Source organism: Sarcophilus harrisii, chromosome 1 (genome assembly GCF_902635505.1).
Source record: "Sarcophilus harrisii chromosome 1, mSarHar1.11, whole genome shotgun sequence".
In the NCBI taxonomy this organism is placed as follows: Eukaryota; Metazoa; Chordata; class Mammalia; order Dasyuromorphia; family Dasyuridae; genus Sarcophilus; species Sarcophilus harrisii.
Window position 1 is genome coordinate 213,272,883 of NC_045426.1, and position 22,633 is coordinate 213,295,515.

Here is a 22,633-nt window from a genome sequence, read left to right on the forward strand (position 1 = left end):
AGGAATTATGGTGGCGCTAAGCCGTACGCAATAATTAAAGAAAGGTTTGTGAGTGTTAACACTAGCTGACGCTCTTTGCCGAAGCAAGTATTGCATTCAAGCAACAATTTTAGGAAGCGATGTGATTAAAAGTAAAGTGTATCAGGGAAAGCCTCACGGAACTGGTGAGACGTAAATGCGGAAGATTTGGATAGCTGTTTGTCACTGGAAGGAACCTTAAGAGATCATACTAAACTCCTTGATTTTATTTACATGGGATGAAACTAATTTCGATAGTAGTTGAATCATTTGCCTAGGGTTACTTTCACAGGAAGTGAGGAGTTTGAATTAGAATCCAGGTCTTTTGACACTAAATTTAGCACTTTATGGGAACTGAGGGTGAGTCCATATTTTTTTGTGTTAAAATGAGTTTAAACTTAATTTGATAAATCATGAATCGACTGCAGCTGCCCCCTAATTTATCTTTTATGACCTACCCAAATCCCCCAAACTCCAAAATTATCTCTTCCCTCTCTTTAAAACTCATCCTCTCATACTATGAGCTAGGTGGTAGAGCACCAGCCCTGAAGTTAGGAGGACCTGAATTCAAATCTGGTCTCAGACACTTTAACACTTCCTAGCTGTGGGATCCTGGGCGAGTCACTTAACCCTAATTGCCTCAGGGGGAAAAAATAGAGGAAAAGCTAGACAGTCTGAGATGATGTTAATATTCACTGTTTTGCCATTCATTTTGCAGGCTCCAGGCCATTGGAAAACCAAAAGGTAGAATGGGAATTGTAGTTTCTTGAGCATAGGAAGATATAGAGGCGGGAGTTAAAAGATGAAAAAAGGAACTTAAAGTAGCAGCGTTTCAAGGATGAATTCTGCAGTTTTGCCTATGGCCCTGTGGGGCCTCATGCCCCAGATAAGTCGGGCATATATTCTTTGCTTCCTGTGGAGCAGTATTAAATTAATATAATGACAGTATGGAGGAGAGATTTGAGGAGATACTAAAGCAGGAAAATTAAATAGTCTGTTGACTAGCGTGGTAGCATTTGAAGTAGAGAAAAAAAGAAAGCCAAATAATTTTCAAAAGAAGAATCCATAAGACTTGGGAAATAGTTGAGGGAGAAACAAAAAATCTTTGAAGTTTTCAAGCTCAGGTGACTGGAAGAATGTGGTGATATTTTAACAGATATATACAAGTTGGAATAGGAACTATACTGAAGGGAAAGTAGATAATTATAAAATGAGTTTGAGGTAAAGGTTAGGCATTAAACAGAAATGTTAGGAAAATAGGAATATGGGAACTCAGAAAAAGATCTGGGCTCAATATATTGGGCAAATTGCTTACCTCCTTTATGGTTATTAAAGTCCCAGTTAAAATTCCATGCCTATCACCTTTTTGGAGTTTTGAAGATTATTTTCAAAATTGCCAGTTGAAGGGTTAGGGAATTAATAAAAGTGGAAAGTTGAGGACCTGATGAAATGGGAGCATCAAAGATATAAAATTCTAGAGCTCAGAAAACATTTGAATCAGCTACTTCATTTAAGAAAATTGAAACCCAGAGAGAGCATAAGATTTAGTCAGGGTCATATAAATAGTATTAAGTGTCAGAACTGCACTGAGGACCAAAAGAAGGAGGAGGAGAAGAGGGGAAATGGAGAGTAGAGTTAAGAGAATGGTGTGAATACAGAAGGAGAGAGGGATGAATAGTGTCATGATCATATGGCCCAATAAAGTAAAAGAGAATTAGGATCCATAGAATTGTTGAAAATTTGGCAGATTGGGGAAGAAGGAACAAGCATTTATTAAGTGGCTAGGATGTACTAGGCACTATGCTAACAGATATTAATAGTAAAATTGCTGTCATGTATATATATTCCATGAAATTTTTTTGACATTAAAAAAGGATCCTTATACTTGAAAAAGGAACTAAACTAATGAGTTCAGAGAATACAAAGGGGGGAACTGAGAGAGATGGAAGATAGGAAATGTTCTGCTTCTAATTCAGGTTTCCAAATGCTAATGAAGGGAAGTAGGGAAAATGAGGAAGAGGAGAAGTCAAAGACTATACTGTTTTGAATATCTATGATTGAGATGATTTGGGATATTATTGAGAGAAATCAGGAAGAAAGGAGGAAGTTTTGAGAGAATATAATACATTCATTTTGGGACCTTAAGACATAAATATCCAGGAGTTTTTTGAAATGCTGAGCCTCAGAAGACAACTTGGGGCTGGAGATGTAGAGTTGGTAGCCATCCATCTATAGAAGTGATAGTTAAAATCAGGGTACTTGATTCACCAAGTCAAGAAAATAGAGTGTTTTGGGGTAATCTTTATGATATAGGAGAGGACAGGAAGTGGTGCTAGTGAATAAAACTGCTATAGAAGGATAACAAGGAATGATGTTATGTAGGTCAAGTGAAGAAAGTTTTTCAAAAAAAGTTTATAGTGTGAAATATGGTAAAGAGGTCAAAAAAAAAAGGAACAGGCTGAGAAGTTGATAATTAGAAAATCTTTGGTGGCCTTTCCAAATATAGTTTTGGCTGACTTAGGGATAAGTCGATTGTCATGAATGGGTTTCCTTTTTTCTGGGCCTTGATAATTCTGGGTCTTGACATATGCCATATCACTCAAATGGAATTGATGGGTTTTACCTTTACCAATTCATGTCTACTTATACCACTTAATTTCTCTATTGTGTCTACATACAAAATACAAATCTTGTATAGTGGCTGCAATATAACATACTCATTTTGTATTATTTTATACTTATAGAATTTGATTTTTAAAAAGACAATTGATTTTTAGCCATTCTTTGGACACGGGGCTTTGTGAGAATGGATTTTACCAGGTATATATCTTGTGGAAGGTTGGTATTGGTAACCCAAGTAAATATTAAGTATTATTTGTTGCTTGGAGAGGAGGTATATAGTTAATAACAGTCTTGCCTTAGCCTCTTATGAGTATGTCATATTAGTGCAATTGGATTTCAGTTTCTTTTGCTATTTTTCAGTTTGTCATCTTGGACCAATGACGCAAGAATGCTGGTTAGTGAAGCAGGATAGCTGCCACCAACGAATCAGACTGCCACATTTAGAAACAGTGGTGATAGGACGTGGTCCAGAGACCAAGATAACTGATAAGAAATGTTCACGACAACAAGGTAAGTAGTGGCTACAGGGAGTCTAAAGAGATTTTTATGTCACCTGATGGCTGCAGGGTCAGGTTGAGAAGTATCAGGTTAAGAAGAGTTGAGTGTTGGAAAATTCTGTGCTGGCTCCTAAAAGAGAACCCAGTTGTTGAGCTTTTTCACAAGTGCCTGGTTACGATTTATTCCCAGTTCCATCAGCGTAGTGACGTGACACTTTTCCTTTATCCCATGATTATGGGACTAACTTCAGTTGCCACTTCCCTTCAAAACAGAAATATAGGTTTCAGATTTCCATTGTGATGACAAAGATGAGCTCTAAGGTGACCAGGCTGTAAATGAGCATGGCAGGTTGAGTTAATAATGGCCTAAGGTGGGTGGGGAGCCTAGCTTTTGAGATTGTATCCTTTGCTATCTATCTTCTAAGTTCATCATCTGACTTAAATTGTCCCATGAAAATAATAGTCTTAAAAAAGTTATTTTAAAATTTCATTTAATAAAAGTTATTTTTTTTTCCTTTTGTCCTCATTCCTTCCATTGAAAAAGAAAGTAAAACAAAATCATTATAATAAATCTTCATCATCAAGCAAAACAAATTCCTGCCTTGGCTATGTTCAGAATTGTCTTCTTTATGGCTTACTCTGCATTTTGATTCTGTCACCTTTCTGATAGGAAAAAGATAGCATATTTGGTCAGGAATTCTCTGGAATCGTGGTTATTGATCATTGTGCTGATCAAAATTTTTAAGTCTTTCAAAGTTCAGCATCAGTGTGACAAGCCTCTGAGAACTGAGCAGCATCAGGTTACCTCCAAAGGGGAGCTGAACCAACCCAGAGCAGAAGGGAGGCAAGCAAAAGCCTCTGATCTTTCCCACATAGAGTGTTGTGCTGGGGCCTCCCTGTCTTGTACTTGTGAAAGTGATTTTTGAACCAAAGGATGGGAGGTCCCCTGTGTTATTTCTCTTACATTTCATCTTATTAGAAGATCCAAATTGTAGAATTCTTTGAAAACCATGCAGAGAGCTCCAGACTTTATCGTTAGAGGAACATGACCAGATGTGCCAATGGCAGGTCAATCTAGCAGTTTGTAGATGGATTAATAAGTGTAAGCTAGAGGGGAAAGACGTGTTAGGAGACTGTTACAGGAGTACAAGACTATTACATGTATCTGTTAGTCAAGAGACATTTATTAAGCATTTACCCTAGGCCAGGCACTATATGGAAAATGGGTGACTGGTGAACAAGATTTCGGACATATCTGTATCTAGCGCACTAGTCACTGTAAGCCCTGCATCTTGCAGCAAGGCAGCAGCAGCACGTTGAGAGATGGGTCGAGTTCCACATTGTATCGAGAGCAGATGACCAGCAGAGTATTTTGAGAGTTCAACCAGGAAAGCTCATTAAACAAATCTACCTCCCATCTACCTCTCTGCCACTGGTTCCCCAATACTATTAGTTGGGCATGCTGCTAGCACTCAAGACAGGCTATCAGCTACCTATTCCCAAACTGTTTTCTCAAGTTCTCAATAGCCATAGTCTGCTCCCTGGGCCTTCCTGCACCTAGTTTGCCCATCTTCCAGCCTTTTCTGATTTGTAGAGTGCTGAGGATCGTTATTAGAAGGAGGTCCTAAGGGAAGCAGGAGAGGAAGGGGCTTGAGGGCATGAGTTTCAGTGGGAGGAGCAGCAATGCCTCTTTCTTAGTACAGGGCAGAAGGAAGGATTGGGGGATGATGCTCAGAAGTTTAGAGAACCAGAAAGAGAAAGTTGAGGAAGGTCTCTCCTAATAAATCTAGTGTTCTCAAGCAAGTAAAAGGCTATTTGGAGTAGGGAGCCAAGGAAAGATTTGGACCATCCCTCCTGGGAAAGAAACTAGAAACAGTGATGAGAAGGCCCCATGACTTCAGGGCAGTGCTAACCAGCTAATAACTGGTGTGTGCTGATAGAAAACAGTAACCACTCATCCTGACTGTGTACAGTAAAGGTTGGACAGATTCTCAGGACAGCCTCTGATGAGTTGGTGACCTACAGAAGAGAGCTATTGTCATTGCCATTATACTAGTTTGCTTAAAAAACTAGAATTAAACCTTTTGCTTTAAGCGGGTACAAATTGTGTTGAGATGCACTAGAAGGAGGGCCTAGCTAGAGTCAGAAGACAAATGTTTGAATCTCATCTGTGTCACTATCTGCCTGTGCAACTTTGAGCAACTCACTCTTAATGTCTCTGGGCCTGGGCTTCTTCCCCTGCAAGAAAAATAAAGCTTAGCTTTTGTATAGTACTTTAGGGCTTGTAAAACATTGTATGTATATTAATTTATTTGAGCCTCACAATAACCCTCATTTTACAGATGAGAAAATTAAGGCCAAGAACTTTTAATGACTTTCCAGAGGAGCTGGCACATAGCTAGTTTGAGGAGCTAGTGAAAACTCAGATCTTCTGGACCTTCAAGCACAGCACTCAACACAACCCCTGTAGGTGAGGGAGGGCTAGCTGAGCTCAAAAATAGTTTCCCTCTCTAAATGTAGGATCTTATGAACAACTTAAACATCTAATCAAATGAGCCATTGGGCAGTTTTGAGACTTATCAATAAGGTGGATTTCTTGGAGACAGTGTGCAAATAATAAATTAGGTCCTAAATGAGCACCTGTTCACTCCACATCCTCCCTGCAGAGGGAGGAAGGGAGGAATCATTTAACAGTCTCATAGAGACCCCCTGGACACTACTTCTTCCCTAAAGATCTTAACTTTGTTGTTGGTCATCTTCTCTCAGTAAATCAGCCAGCATGCTGCTGCTGCCTTGGTTTGTACATTTTTTTTAAAAAGGGAATAAAAAGAATACTGTCTGGTGGGATTTTCTTGGCCAAGTGCTGCAAACTTTACTAGCCCCCAGAATGGAAAAGCATTTGTTAATCATTTGCTGTGTGCAAAGCCTGAATTAAGTGTTGGGGATATAAATAGAAAAATAAAACAGTTCCTACCCTCAAGAAGTTTATATTCTATTAGGAGGAGTCAACATTTATATGAGGGTTTAGCTTTAAGATAGGTAAGAAAGGCTCTGTAGGCTTCTATCGTACCAAAGCACATGGTAGTTTTTAATTATTGTCATTGCTGTTGATAAAACTGCTATCTGTTTCTGATGTTGAAAGTTTGACAGTGCCAAAGACTTTCTTTTTCCAATTTTCAGTAGCTGTAGCTGCTGAGGAGGTAGCCCCTGTAACAACAGTTGCCAGGTTGCATCTCCACATAGGTGACTTCCATGAACAATGATCACAAAAGCTGGATTTTTGAAGCAACATCAGTGGTTTGAGGGTTGGTGCTGTTCCTTGGGCTTTGGGGTATAGGTTCTTGGGCTTCACCTATTGGAATATAATACTAAGTAGCATGGTGAAATCGCCAGAGCATTGTTTTTCTTTTATACTTAATGTGCAACTTTGAGCAGCCATTTTTGGCTTTAAGTTTTGGGCCTATGTTTCTGGGATCATTCAGTGAATGTTATAAATTCTGAAGTGGCTACTTGTGCCAACATTAAAAATTAGACTTTAAAAGATTTATGGGGGCCTTACGAAAATGGTGATTATGCAGGTTTCCCATTTGAGAAGTGATTTGGTGAAACCTTGTGGGACTACATTTATTCATATTTTACACTTAAGATTTTTCTTTCCTCCAGGAATTACAGAAGCAAATTGTATTCTTAGAGTATTAATTTTTCTTTCTTTTAATCTCTTTTAGTACAGTTGAAAGCTGAATGTAATAAGGGTTATGTCAAAGTAAAGCAGGTATGTGCTTATTGGTTTACTTAAGTTTATTTAGTATTTTTTTTTTTTTTGTTAAATTCTTTTAAATTTATTGTTTTATTAACCAGTTTTGTTTTGGTAAATGATATAAAACCCCAGGGTCCTCAGTAATGAATCTTTTACAATATACAACCTTTCAAAACAGTTAAAAAACAAAAGAAAACATTATAAAAGAGTAAGCAAATAGTATCTCCAACCATAGAATTGTTAGTTCATTTCATTTCATTATAAGAAAGGTGAGTTTCATTAGTACCAACATTGTCCTGTGCTTTTGATTAAAGTTTTGTTGCCCTTTGGAGTTGCCTATATTTATATAATTGTAGAATTTAAGGTCCCTGAGAATAGATCCATGGAGTGGGCCTATTTGGGTTGGGATTTGCAGTTTCCACTGCTCTAATACCTTTCACTTCTTAAGTGTTTGTTGAATTAAATATGGTTCCACTTTGTTCATTCTGTTCTCTTATAGTGTACTTTACCATGAAATAAGCATGTATTAAATACTTTGCCAGGCACCAGATTATGTTCTAAAGATTCAGATATATAAAGTGAAACAGGCCCTGCCCTTAAGGTGCTTACATTTTTACATGTTTATATATATATATAGCTTTTTATTTACAAGATATATGCATGGGTAATTTTTCAGCATTAACAATTGCAAAACTCTTTGTTCCAATTTTTCCCCTCCTTCTTCCCACTCTCTCCTCCAGATGGCAGGTAAACCAATATATATGTTCATATATTGATGCATTATGTTCACCAATAAGAAAATATAGACCGTATATAAGATAATTACACAGTGATGGGGGAATAAGGGGATCAAGAAAGGCTTTTTGAAGGTGGTGGCCTTTGGCCTGAGTTTAAAGGAAGGTTCAAAATTCCAAAGAGTGCAGGTGAATAGAGAGAACATTCTAGGCCAGAGGGATAGGAAAACAGCCTGTCCTGAGGTAATGTGTGGTGATCTGAAAATTGTTCACTTTGGTTGGAACCTATCAGTGTGTGAAAGAGGAGAGTTATGTATAATAAGCTAGAAAGATAAAGGCTGGATTCAGATTGTGAAGGGCTTTAAATGTCGAACAAAGGAGGTTGTATTTCTCCCAAAGCATAATGAGAAACCACTGAAGCTTTTTTTCCCTCCAAGAGGGGTGTCAGTCCTAACAGTAAATCAAACTAAAGAAGGAATTCTCTGCTCTGCTGTGAAGGAATGCTATTCTTTCATGCATGTGGTAATTGTATGTGTGTATAGAATAGAGTGTAAGATGGAAAAGTGTTGGGAGGGTGAACCCTTTATTGGTGATATGGAAGAGGATGTTAGCTGGCACTGAATAAGTTGAGGAGGTGAGCTGATCAAGTTGTTTATTGGTTTGGCCGAGACTTGCAAATGGAAAAGGTAAATAAAATGTACCAGTTCTATTCTGTACTTCTTTGTTTTATTTTATATTATTTTCCTTAGTTGCCAGTAAATTTCTATTTAAAAAACCTAGGATCTCAAAGTATCTCTTGGGTTAGCTAAGGAGAAAGAAAAAGGTGACTAAACTGAGCCTTGAAGAATATTAGTAATAACGGTATAGAGATGAAGAAGGGTTTGTCACCGGAATAACTCTGGTATCCCAACCTAAAGATAGAATATAGAAAAAATTTTCACCAAGTCCTAATTTTCTATGGTAGTTTTAGTCCGGTTACATTTAAAAATTTCTTTTTTAATGCAAAAATGTTTCGAATTTTAAATAACTATCTTAAAAGTGAACTTCTGGAAGCTATTCTTCTAATTAGGGACTTCTATTAACTGAGGAGAGCACATATACATATGCCCCAAAAAATCCTTTCCACATTGCTGCACTGCATCAGATTTGCTCAAGCTATTTGGCAAAAAAAACACTTATTTTACCTTAATCTGAACCCTGAATTGGACATTCTCCCAGTCATTGGACACAGCCCCAGAACATTTAAAACGCCTCTCCTTCTGTCCAAGCCAAGCAATTTATTTGGCTAGGGAAGGCAGTGTTGGGAGCTAGTTTCCCAGTGCCTGGGAAACACAATAGTTATTTCTTAAATGTTGTGTAATCCTGAAAAGAACTCCATCCTTTACTTATCATCTACCTCCCCTGTTCTACAAATCAGCCCCCCAACATTTTCTTTTTTATGCTCAAAAGCTGTTTGAACAGACTGGGAACATGAGAATAAGAGACAGTTCCCTGAAATCAATTTATCATGTTGCTTCTGATAAATTCTCTTGAGTTAGAAAGATGGCAAGTACATCTGTAAATGCAGAGCACTATATAAATGCATATTGTCACTCTTATTCTAGGAAGTTGTTTCAACTACTATTGTTCCATCTACTAGTTATTTCTCACTTTAATTAAGTTATTCTCTTCCTGTACCCTTTCTACCACACCCCTTCACCCTGCCAGTTGTTTTGGGTTTTTTTAATACCTGATCTATGACCTCATCAGAGTTGGGAGCTCCTGGTAAGAAATTTCTAATACAGATTGGCGCCTGCTCTTCAATTTCTAGTCTTAGAGATTCCTGGGGATCAGGTGACTAGCATCACACCAGCCGATGCTTGTAAGAAGTGGAACTTGACCTCAGCACTTACTGAGACCAAGGCCAGCTCTCAATCTACTTTGCTAGATTGTTTCTCCTCCTTTCTTATTCCCACAGTCATTCTTATTTTTTGGTATTCCTTATTGGTTGGATCAGGTTCTGGGTTGAGCACATAGTACATGGATTTTTTTTTTTCCTTTTCCTGAAAGAGAAGGGAGTTGTCCCAGGAAGACTACAGTTCTAAGGATGAATTAAAATAACTTTAGGACGTGGTTGATTTTAAATAGAGGCCCTCTTGGATTTAAACTAATAAACTTAACATCAACAAGCCTTTCTTTTACTTTGTACCTTCCTGTTGCTTATTCTCTTTCTTTTTTGATACAAAATCTTGGGAGTAGTTCTGTAGCTTTAATTTTCTTGGGGAAAAGATGCATTGTTTAGGTTCAGAAAATTTTTTTTTCTATTATCAGAAAATACTGGTATATGCAACACAGGTGTATTTGTATCTCTTAGGAAACTTTGTGTTCTTTTTTTCATAGATAGGAGTCAATCCAACCAGTGTTGACTCAGTAATTATTGGGAAAGACCAGGAAGCAACACTAAAGCCAGGACAGATTCTCCACATCGTGAATGAACTTTACCCTTATGCTGTACAATTTATAAAAGAAACTGAGAAACCTGTCCTAGGAAGAGAAAGGATAAGAAAGAGGCCTTGTGATAACCAGAATGAAAAGGATGAGGATAATAAAGCAAAAAAGATGGTGGAAAGAGAGCCCTTGGAGGATTCACGGGGCACTTCTGCTCATAAACCACGCAACATCAAATTTACCGCAGCTCTCAAAAAAGGTGACAGTACTTCCAGCAAAAAGGTAAATGGATGAAGGTAGTGATTACAAGATTAGGTAGTGATGACAAGAATGTTACTCACTTGTGGCAAGAAAATCTTTTGGTTTTTATCTCTAATTGTTAAAATAAGTAATTTTTTTCCCTTGAAGATTAAACATGGGGGTGGGGATTTTATTTTATTTTTTATTCTGTTGATACATTTTGTTTTGATAAAAACACATTCCAGCAAAACACAAATCCCCCACAAAATATATATCCTCCTAAAAGAATGAAAGAAAACCACCTGATAGTGTTTTTTTATGACATTACATCTCTTTTCCCACTTTCTGAGCTTCCCATTAGTTATCAGAAGGTATGTATGCTTTAACTTCAGTCCTATTATCTATTATATTTGACTTATTTTTGTTGTTTAACATTGTGTTCATTTATGTTGTCATTATATCTAATATTCTTTTAGCTCTGCTTTCTTCACTTTGCATACTTCATGCAAATCTTCCCATGGTTTTCTAAATTATTATTCTTTGTTGTTTCTTATAATACAGTGTTCCATTATGTTCATAAATTGCAGTTTCCTTTCTTAGCCATCCCCCAGATGGTGATTAAAAAAAATTTTATTGATGTTTTCTGTTTTACATCACCATGCTATTCCACATATTCCTCCCCTCTCCATGACAGATAATATTTTTTAGAGGGGTGTGGGGGGGAAGAAGCCAGCACAGCTAATCAATAACGATGAGAAAGTCTAAAAACATGTGCAGTGCCTAATACCTGTGAACTTCCCCTCTCCACAAAAGTATGGGTTGGTAATGTCTTTTCATATCATTTCATATCATTTGAGTCCCAGTTAATCATTATAATTTTATTATATTTATTTTTGACTTTTTGGTGTATAGTTGTTCTTTCTATTTACATTGTTGTAGTTACTGCAATTGTTTTCTTGGCTCTTTTTATTTCATCCTGTATCAAATTATGTTGATCTTTCTTTATTTCTCAATTATCATCACACATTTCTTACACCACAGTAATACTCTATTACATTAATTTACTACAGTTTGGTTAACCATTTTCCAATTAATGGACATCTACTTTGTTTCTGATTTTTGGCTCTCACAAAAAGTGCTGCTATAAATATTTTGGAGTTTATGGGAACTTTTTCCTTATTTGTTGGTTTCATTGAAGTATAAACCCAATAATGGAATCTCTTGTTCAAAGAATATGGAATCACTTTAGTTGTATAATTCCAAATTGCTTTTCAAATTGGTTTTCGTTTTCATTTTCATTTCATGCATTCATTTCCCAACTCCACCTTCATCTATTAACTTGCCTATCTTTCCACAACCCTTTAGTGTTGATTATTGTCATTTTTTTGGTGATTTTTGCCCACTTGCAGGGTGTGAGGTGAAACCTCAGGATTGTTTTGATTTGTACTTTTCTTATTATTAATGACCAAGCATTCTTCCGTATAGTAGAATACTTTGCAGTTCTTTTAAGAATTACTTATTCCTATTCTTTAACCATTTATCTATTGGGAAATAGCTGTTAATACTTAAATTAATATATTGTTTGTATATTAAATACCAAACCCTTATAGAGATATTTGATACAAAGATTTCTTTTTAATTCAGGCGTTTCCTTTCTTATCTTAGAAGCATCAGTGTTGTCTGTGAAGAAGCTTTTCAGTTTCATGAGCTCACAGTTTTAAAATTTTTTCTTTAAATATATATTAGTGATCATTTGTTTTTACATAACTTATATTTCTCAATGTATCAGTCCATTTTCTCTGTCAAAGAGCCACTTCTTAAATAAAGAATAAAAAAAAGAAAAGAAAAAAAAAATCTGACATTATACACTATGTCCATACCCATGATACCTCATTTTAGTCACTTCTTAGTATGATTCCAAGTTGATTTTTAGCATACTTGGACCTATTCACAACTTGTACCACATGTGCATTAGTGGATCATGTAGTTTATTTACAGACTTTTGCTATTAAAAATGTATTGTCATGAATATTTTTCAACAAATAGTTCTTTTCTTGTAGTCAGTTAACACCCTGGGATATAAACCCGGTAATGGCATTGCTTGGGTCAGATAATGATTTAGAAACTTTTCTTTCATAATTCCAAATTGTTTTTCAGAGAAGTTGGTTCAAGTCACAGTTGAGCAATAATGAATTAGCAGGTCTAGTTTCCCTTTTCCACTGTCCTTTCACCATTGGATTTTTATATCTTTATCTTTAGCCATTTGATGGATGTGAGGTGATCCTGCAGAATTTTTAAAATTTGTATTTAATTATCATTGATTTTGAATAGTTTATTGGAAGATGGTTTTCTTTCTTTTGAAATTTTTCAAATTCTTAAAAATGGCCAGGTTTAAAAACAGGATAATGGCATAGTTGAAGTTTACATTTGGCAGAGACTTTTAGGTATTTAAAAAGCTCTGCCTTTTTAAGTTAGTATTGTATGCTATTAAGATTTAAAGTGAATTAATAAATTTTGTTTTGATGCCATTCAGATATTCTCATATACCCAAATAAATCTTCTCAAGTACATTTTTTTGAAAAACTTAATTAAATTGTTAATAGAAAGGAGTGTTGGGCCATTAATATAATCTCAATGCTGTCCATACACCAGGATTTTGTATGTCTCTTACTGTTGTTAAAGTGTGAGAATTTAATGAAAAGAGTGTACATGGTTGCTAGTTTTAACTTTTTGTGAATATAAATTAGAAGTTTTGTGACAGAAAAATTGTTACTGGAAAATGTTGGGAAAAGAGATTAGAAATCCAGTATTTGCTAGAGAATTGCAAACAAAAAACTTGTGTTGTGAGCAAAGGTCTTTGTAAACCCCATGTTATTGTGGTATTCCGTGAACACTCTCCTTTTTTGTATTGTAGGCATCCTTGGGACATTGGACTCAGGGTTTGAAGATTTCTATGCATGACCCCAAAATGCAGGTAAGATGAAGCACTATATTTGAAATATTTTTAATTCTTTTCATAAATAACTACTTCCCAGAGACCATATCTGTACTAGCAATAGGATAGAGTTGAGAAAAAATGAATTTTCCAGGCCAACAGAATTTCTTGGAAGAAAAGGTGTGTCCTTTGGAGAATTTTGCATGTGTATGTGTGTATCCACATCACATACCTTAAGAATTCTGTTAAGAAAATTGTATAATAATGTGTTATGAAGCATTTTTAAAGAGTCAGTCCTTGCATTTTTACTATTAATGAAATCTTTACATTGGCTGTTTTCTGTGTAAATAACAAAAAAAGGACTTGCAGATTCATTTTTATTTTGAAAACTTTGTCCTATTTTTATTAATGCCTTTTTGTTTTATATCACGTTCATTCCTGATTATCTCTCTCTTCTGTCTAGAAACCTGTCCCTTATAATATTTTTTTTTTAGAGGAGGGAAAACAGTTCTTCAAAACTATACATATTGAATACAATAATATGAATGGAAAAGATAGATTCATTTTAAATTGCATTCCTGTAGTGGAATACTTTTTGACTGGCCTTTTATGTATGTGTGTTCAAATAAAAAAGTCTTTTTCCTTGGCAAGCTATTTTTTAGTGATCTTAACTCCACCCCAGGTGTTGGAGGGGATTGGAATAGTGTGTGAGAGGCTAAGATGGAAAAGTACTATGTTAGTTGGCTCCAGGCAGGATCCACAGTGTAATTAAGAAATCTTATTTGTGTGTTTGTGCTCTGTTTTTGTATTTTTCTCTTTACTAGGTTTACAAAGATGACCAGGTAGTTGTGATTCATGACAAATATCCCAAAGCACGATACCACTGGCTTGTGTTACCTTGGACCTCCCTTTCTACTTTGAATAATCTAAACCAACAGCATGAAGAGCTTCTCAAACATATGCATGCCATAGGAGAGAAGATGATTGAAGAGTGTGTAGACTCTAAACACTTACAGTTTCGTCTGGGTTACCACGCTCTCCCTAGCATGAGGTAAGACTTTCTTGTAGTGTTAAGTGCCCTTTATTTCCACTGACTGCTGTACCATCATGATGTTTCTGATTCCTGGCTACAATTCAGGCATATTTAGTGTCAGCGTTTTGAGGATTAGCCTTGCTAAGTGCAGAGAAACCCCATCACTAATATTCTGGCCATTTGGTGATGAATTATTTCATCATGGCATATTTGACCATGGCAAATTAAAATAGAAGTATGCAGAATCTTTCCATGCGGGCTTTTCTAATTTTGCACTGAGAGGGAGTAGAGTTGCCAATAAACATTTATTAAGCACCCAGTATGTGTCAGGCACCTTGCTAAATACTAGGGATACCAATAAGAAAAAGACAGGTCCTACCCTCAAGGAGCTTACAGTCTAATAGTGGGACAACAACACACAAAAGGGATTGGAAAGTTGGGAAGAGACCCCAAGGAGGGAGGGTTCTCTTCCCAATATAGCATAGGGACACCTTATTCTGTGAAGTTGAAATTAATCAGAACTGCAGGTGCAAAACAGTCAGCTGCAAGTGCAGTTTCTGCTCTCTATAAAGGAGGCTTTGGGAGGAGTTTGACCTTCTGCCCTCCAGCCCTCCAGTCAAAAAGAGAGGAGACTGAGAGGGAGGCAGTCTCCAGACTCATCAAGGGAGCAGCATGGTGGTTGTGAGTGCATTTTGTCAGTTTGGATACTCTCACCAAAGGCAGAACTGGAAGTTGGAAGGGCAACCCCTACATTCTCAGAGAGGCAAATGATTTGACAGAGTTGGTTTTATTGAGGATCTACAGGTGGTCCGCTCATGTTGTAGTGCTTTTCATAAATGTTTGAATGAAAATACTTGGGTTTTTATGTATCAACATCTGTTGCAGAGGATGAGGGAATCTACAGAAAACTCAATAAAGCCTACTTAATTATGTTACTTGGACAGTTACTTAGTGCAAAGATGGGAACAGGTGAGGATGTCAGAAAAACATGTTGTCAAATATGGCTCAGGAATAATGAAGCGGTGCCTCATGTTGGAGTTAGCTTTGACAGGTCATCACCCTTCCTTCACTTACTATACTAGTTTTCTCTCTTCTCTTCTCCGCAACTCTCCTAAGAGTTCTTGGCCAGTCTTCTTGACCAGTTTTGGACCAGGGGAATCCATGCCATTTCTTTGTCATTTTTTTTTTTTATTATTATTATAGTTTATTCTGGTTCATTTTTGAAACTTTGTTGGAGTATTTGAAGGAGAACTGAGTCCCTCTAAAACCTTTCCCATTTCCAGCTTACTAAAAATACATTAATTGTCCTCCACTTTTGGAGCACTTTGCTCTCACACCTCTGCCTCTTATTCATTCAATGCCTCAATTCCTTATTCTTCAATTTCTTCTCTGACTTCCTTTAAGTTTTTTAATCCCTTGTAAAAGAGATCCTGTAGATCTCTTTCTCAGTTCCCCCAGGTGCCCAGAGGAGCTTTTCCTTTAAGAGTACATCAAATATATATATATATTATATGGTTATCAAATATATATATATTATTTATACCTAGCTATTTACACACTGTCCTTTCCATTAGAAGGGAAGCTCCTTGAGGTCAGTGACCATATTTGCTATTCTTTATGTTCCCCTCCCCCCCACACACACAACTTAATACAGTACCTGTCAATTAGTACATGTTTAGTAGATGCTTGTTGACTGATCTCATTATTCTGAAATTATGATCATTACACTGATCAGAGTTTTGAATTCTTTCAGGTTTCCTTTATATTATTGTGATTATAGTGTAAATATTCTGGTTCTGCTTATTTTTTATATTCTTTCAACATCAGTTATATAAAAGTCTTCCTAAGTTTCCCTGAATTCTTCATGTTTGTAATTTTTATAGCACAATAATATTCACATTAATTTTAAAGAAACTATTTAAATATTGGAAAATACTGAGGAAGCTAGGTGGTGTGGTAGATAGAGGATTGGACTTGGAATGAGGGAGATTTGAAATTCAAATCTTGCCTCAGACATTAGCTATATGATGTTAGACACATCCCTTCAATTTTATTAGCCTTAGTTTCTTTATAAAATAAGGATAATAATAATACCCATTTCACAGGATTATTGTGAGAATTAAATGAGATAAATATGTAAAGTGTTTTCTAAATGTTAAAGAGCCATGTGTTATCTATGAATGTTGTCATCAGTTTAAACATTTAAAAATGCATTTAAAATAACTTTTATTTTGTACTCTTTCCCTCCCCCTTCTTCCCCAATCTAGCCACGTGCATCTTCATGTTATCAGTCAGGATTTTGATTCTCCTTGCCTTAAAAATAAGAAACACTGGAATTCTTTCAATACAGACTACTTCCTTGAGTCACAAGGTAAACAATTGAAAAAAAATTTTTTTTGATTTTCCCATTTTATTGTATCCTTGAAATTAAGTCATAATATAGCTCTCCTTCCACAAAGTATAATATTCTGTTTTCCCTGAATAAACTTCTATTCTCACTATCTCTAAGGATTGTCAGGAAATTTGGGTTGTTCTTGAATGTTTTGTATTGAATGTTAGAAAGAAGTGGAACCATATGCTAGTAGGTGGTGGACTTCTTTCATTACATTTTTGTTTGGAAAATGTGTAACTGATACCCACTTAGATTTTTCTGTAGTCTTTCAATAGTCTTGCCAAGACCCCAGCCTTCTCCCATCATCATCTCATATGACTCAGATGCCTTCTCCCAAGTGGAGACATGCCCCTTCTCCTTATCTATATTCACAAGTCATTCGTTTTAGTTTTTCTAGCAGATTTCTCCTCTTATCATCCTCACATTCTCATTCCTATTCAGTCTGCCACTTTGTTCTGCCTGTAAACATGCCATCTCCCTTACTCTTAAAAAACCCTCACTTAACATTTCCATCATCAATAACTGTTGTCCCATGTTTCTTTTCTTATCTGTTTTTGGGTGCCTAAACTTAGTGAGAGGGCGGCCTACAATTGAGGCCTTCACTTTTCTTCTCTCCCCTCTCCTTAACTCTGTCTGTACAGTCTGACTTCTAACTTGATCATTCCACTGAAACTACTCCCTTCAAAGTTACTAATATGTTTTAATTGCCAAATGTAATGACCTTTTCTCAATCTTTTACTTCTTGATCTCTTTTCAGCTTTTGACACTGCTAGTCAACCTCTTCTCCCTAGGTTCTTAGGAGTGATCAGAGAAGTAGGAGGAAGAGGTGTTCTAAGTCTCCTTTGTTGACCTTTATCCAGCTCACACCCCACAATTTTCCTGGGTCTTCATTTTGTAGTAAATTTCTCCTTGACAATTTAAATTCAACACGTCTGAAACTAAACTCATTACCCTTCCCATTAAATCCTCCCCTCTTCCTAACTTCCCTATTACTCTTGAAAGCCCCACATTCTTCCCAGGGGAAGGGAAAAGAACAGACAAGCATTTATTAAGTAGTTACTGTGTGCCTAATACTGTGCTAGACACTTCAGAAATATTTTCTTTCTTGATCCTCACAATGACCCTGAGAAGTAGATGCTGTTATTATTCTCATTTTACAGTTGAGGAAACTGAGGCAGATTTTAAGTGTCATACTCAGGATCACACAACTGGTAAATATCTATCTGAGATAGATTTGATTTCAAGTTTCCTGATTCCTGCTTAGTCCTATCCACAGTCCCACCTAACTGCCCATTCCTCCAGACTCACAATCTAGGGATTTTCCCTGACTCCATACAGTTTCTTCCCTGTAGCTATTCTGTTTTTAAATCCTTTAGATTCTATCTTTGTAGTATCTCTGGTATCTGCCCCTCTCTCTCCTGTGCACACTGCTAACAGTGGTGCAGGCTCTCTTGGCCTTCCACCTAAACTAGTAACAGGAGCCTGCATGTAGAGTCTCTGTCACAGCTCTCTTCCCTCTCCAATTTGTTTTCCACTTAACCATCAAAGTGATCCTCCTAAGATCCAGGTTGGGCCATGTCATCCTCTTTTCAACCCCCTGGCTCCTTATCACTTCTACTATCATATATGAAATCCTTTGGCTTTTATAACCCTTCAAACTTGCCTTCTGCTGTCTTTCCGGTCTTCTTACATGTTGTTTTATGATCGAGAGACATAGGCCTTTTTGCACAAACACTCTACTCAAGGCATTTAATGCATTGATTAGTTCTTACACTAGGATACTCTCTCTCCTTTCCTTCTTTCTTCACATCTAGACTAAAATCTTACCTTCTGTAAAAAAAAAAAACATTTCCCATTGATATTAACTACAGTTTATCATAGAACTTTTGTGCATAGTCATTTATAGGGTATCTCTCCCATTTGATTATGAGCTCATTGAAATTAGGGGCAATTTTTTGCTTTACCCTGCCTCTCCAGAAATTGGTAAAATAATGCTTGGTAGACAGTAAGCACTTAATAAATGCTTGCTGATTCGGTGTGACTGTCTTGTCCCTTGCTTCCCTTACTACAAGCTTTATGTTGAAAAGGTTAGAATTAGGTATAGTCATAGGACTTTTAAAAAAAGTCTTAAAAATTGATACATTTTTGTTTTTTGCATCAATAAATTTTTCAATATCTTTTCTCCCTCCTCTCTCTGAGAGCCATATCATATAACAAACACTGTGGTTAAGAAAAATAATAAAAATTAGTAAATCCAATCAATAAATTAAAGTCTAAAAACATATGTGGGGTGATCTTCATGCATAGATGTTTCAGCTCTATATAAAGTGATAGGACAGGAATTGTTTTTTCTCATATTTCTTTTTCGGGCCCAACTTGTTTTTATAACTTTGCAACATTTAATTTTCATTGTTTTGGGTGGTTCTTACTCTTCATATTGTAGTCATTTATCTCTGCTTACTTACTTCACTTTGTATCATTTCATATAAGACTTTCTGTGCTTCTACTTATTATATTTATTGCTTTTTACAGCTCAGTAATATCCCATTTCATTTATGTATCATAGTTTAGCTGTTTCTTAGTCAGTGGGTATCTACTTTGTTTAGTAATTCTTTGCTACTACAAAAAAGTGCTGCTATAAATATTTTGGCGTCTATGAAGACTGTCCTATAATGACCTCTTTGAGATATAGTAGACAACTTCCTGGATTAAAGGGAATTAATTTTGTAATTCCAAATTGCCTTCCAAAATAGTTGTAATGATTTACAGCTCCATCAACAATGACATGGGATGCCTCTTTTCATGTCTCCTCTGACATTGACTATTCCTGACTTTTGTCATTTTTGCCAGTTGATAATAGGGTATTAGATAAAACTTCAAGGTTATTTTATTGTCTTTTATTATTTTGATTTTAAAGCATTTTTTCATATTCCTAATAGTTTGTGATTCTTCTTTTGAAACTGATCATATCTTTTGAACACTGTGGAAAGCCATTGGGGAATGGCTTTTTAGATAGATACATATATAGATATGGCAGATAATTTCTCATATAGCTGTTTCCCGTCTTATCCTACAGGCATTAATTTTGTTCAGAAGCTATTTTATGTAATAAAAATTATTTATTTTATCTTTGATCTGGGTAGGGTATTTTATAGTTCAAATAATATAAAATATCTTAATTAAATTTCATTTCTTGCAGTAAAAAACATGCAACTGTAGAGTCAAGCCAGGTTTATTTTTTTCTCATGTGAAATCTAGTATCCATTGAGTGGATTCCAAAATATGATTCTATGTTTAGAAGTTCCTTTGATCAGTTATCTGTACCTCCTAATAAGAGTGATCTACATCTTTCTCTCTTCCCTCTGCTCCCCTCCCCCCAGATATAATAAAAATGATACAGAAAGATGGGAAAGTGACTGTTCCAGAAGGAACACCTGAACTTTTGAAACTACCACTGCGCTGTCATATATGCAAGGATCAGCAAGCCACCATTCCCCAGCTGAAAGATCATCTCAAGAAACATGGATCAAAGTGATTTTGTTGAACTTATCACTTTTAAGAAGAGGATCTGAAATCTGGGTATTAGGAATGGACCTTTTCTGAATTTTTTTCAGAAACAGAAGAACTGGTACTTGCTTAATTAAAACGAATCATTTTTAAAAAGATCATGTCTTATTCTTGGACCATGAAAATGAGTGTTTAGTCACATTTATAAGTTAAGAATTTACATATGCCAGTAATGGATTGGGGTCAGCTGTGTGGTGCATTAGAGCATTGGACTTGGAGTTGGGAAGATCCGAGTTCAATCCAGCCTCAGATACTTATTACCTGTGTGACACTATGCAAATCCATTTTAATCTCTGTCTGTTTCCTCATCAATGTGCTCATCTAAAATGAGCACACACTGGAGAAGGCAAATTATTCCAGCATTTTTGCTAAGAAAACCCCACAGACTTTGTCTATAGTCATGAAGAGTGGAACATGACTGAATAACAACAAATAACGGGTGTATCATACTCCAGGTCATTTAAACATTTATTTCAAAAATTGTTTTCCTAGTAGTAGGGATAGTAAAAATTACTTGTCCGTGATCATACAGTTGTGTCAGAGTGAATCTTTGAATCTATTTTTCCTACTCCATTGTACTTCCTCAGGACCAAAGTAAAGCCAAATCACCTAGCAGGCATGGAACCTTGGCTTTAATATCATGTAACAAGCCACTGATGTCTACTTTTCAAATAGGGCTGGATTTTATATTTTCTTTATTAATGATTCATGAGACAATATGATTTAGGGACTGGTCCTGCATCTCATGTTGAATCTTCAAGAGCATTGATGAGGCAGTTAATGTTTGTTTCAAGTAACTCTGTATTACTGATGGTTTGTTAGATCACTAATCATTTATTATAATAATAACAAAATTATTTATTAAATTGCTAGTTATTCATTTATGTTAGTCTGCTTCAGAAAAATGTTCAGACTGAGGAATTTTAAGTATAATCTGGAGGATATTAATTTAAAAATTATAACAGTTTTAGGATATAAGTAGTTGAAACTTCCAAAAGGTCAGATCGGAAGCATGGGAAGTTCTGAATTACTGAAAATTAGTCATTGCAAAAAGAATATGAGTAGAATCAAATAACTTCTTTTTTCCCCCTTAAACAAATAAACATGTGGAGATAGCATTAATTCTGATAGTCTAGACAAATTTTTATAGTTTCTCACCTTTAAAGATAATGAAAAAATGAAGTTCTTAATGGAGACATGTAAAATTATTTTGATCTACACTTTTTAAAATTGAGTCTGCTCAAAAATAATGATTTTTTTTAAAAAGTCCTTGCAATTTATACCCCAAAGAGATACTAAAAAAGGGAAAGGGACCTGTATGTGCCAAAATGTTTGTGGCAGCCCTGTTTGTAGTGGCCAGAAGCTGGAAAATGAATGGATGCCCATCAATTGGAGAATGGTTGAATAAATTGTGGTATATTAACGTTATGGAATATTATTGTTCGGTAAGAAATGACCAACAGGACGAATACAGAGAGGATTGGCGAGACTTACATGAACTGATGCTGAGCGAAATGAGCAGAACCAGGAAATCATTATATACCTCAACAGCGATACTGTATGAGGATGTATTCTGATGGAAGTGGATTTCATCAACAAAGAGAAGATCTAACTCAGTTTCAATTGATCAAGGATGGACAGAAGCAGCTACACCCAAAGAAAGAACACTAGGAAATGAATGTAAACTGTTTGCATTTTTGTTCTTCTTCCCAGGTTATTTATATCTTCTAAATCCAATTCTTTCTGAGTAACAAGAGAACTGTTCGGTTCTGCACACATATATTGTATCCAAGATCTACTGTAATCTATTTAACATGTATAAGACTGCTTGCCATCTTTGGGGAGAGGGTGGAGGGAGGGAGGGGAAAAATCGGAACAGAAGTGAGTGCAAGGGATAATGTTGTAAAAAATTACCCTGGCATAGGTTCTGTCAATAAAAAGTTATTTAATTTAAAAAAAAAAAAAAAAGTCCTTGCAATATTTGCGATGACTAAGCCTGATCATATAACTGCTATCCAGGATTAAGGAAAAACCAATTTGGGGAATTCAGTTTCTATAAATACGTCAACTTAAAAATCAATAGCTATTCTTCCTAAGATAAAGGTTAGTTCAAAGTTAAACCTCATATTGTGTACACTTTTAAGACCTGGTTGATATCTTGTTTTTACTGAACTTGTTTCTGTAAAAAACATTTTTTTGGTTAAAAATGATGGCCTATTGAGTGGGGAAGGAAAGAACAGCATTATTGGAAATGAGAATGAATGATACATTACTATACCATCAAAATATTTTTTTAAATCAGCAAAGATTCCCATTGAACCAAGATGCCTTTCACAGCTGGACAAGATGCTACTTTAATTTATCCAAATAAGCTTCCCCTTGAATTTGCTCAGATGTGGTGGGAAAAAAAT

The 22,633-nt window shown here is 35.9% G+C and overlaps 2 protein-coding genes across 4 annotated transcripts in view; one reads left to right on the forward strand and one right to left on the reverse strand.

Annotated features, from left to right (window-relative positions):
* LOC100935198 (dnaJ homolog subfamily A member 1) overlaps nucleotides 1–3,377 on the reverse strand; it is a 25,128-nt gene extending 21,751 nt beyond the window's left edge. For both annotated transcript variants that reach the window (XM_031969160.1, XM_003761382.3), the window contains exon 1: nucleotides 3,194–3,377. The gene's annotated coding sequence lies outside the window, so the exon portion shown is untranslated. The remainder of the gene's footprint in view (nucleotides 1–3,193) is intronic.
* APTX (aprataxin) overlaps nucleotides 1–20,318 on the forward strand; it is a 21,320-nt gene extending 1,002 nt beyond the window's left edge. Inside the window, exons 2-8 of one of the 2 annotated variants that reach the window (XM_003761381.4) lie at nucleotides 3,001–3,150; nucleotides 6,863–6,909; nucleotides 10,008–10,337; nucleotides 13,210–13,269; nucleotides 14,055–14,281; nucleotides 16,531–16,634; nucleotides 20,036–20,190. In XM_003761381.4, the coding sequence (XP_003761429.1) occupies nucleotides 3,018–3,150; nucleotides 6,863–6,909; nucleotides 10,008–10,337; nucleotides 13,210–13,269; nucleotides 14,055–14,281; nucleotides 16,531–16,634; nucleotides 20,036–20,190 (1,056 nt within the window). In that variant the 5' untranslated portion in view covers nucleotides 3,001–3,017. Of the gene's footprint in view, nucleotides 1–3,000; nucleotides 3,151–6,862; nucleotides 6,910–10,007; nucleotides 10,338–13,209; nucleotides 13,270–14,054; nucleotides 14,282–16,530; nucleotides 16,635–20,035 lie in introns of those variants that run through there. The other variant, XM_031969168.1, reaches the window with a different exon arrangement.
* Nucleotides 20,319–22,633: the final 2,315 nt, after the last annotated feature.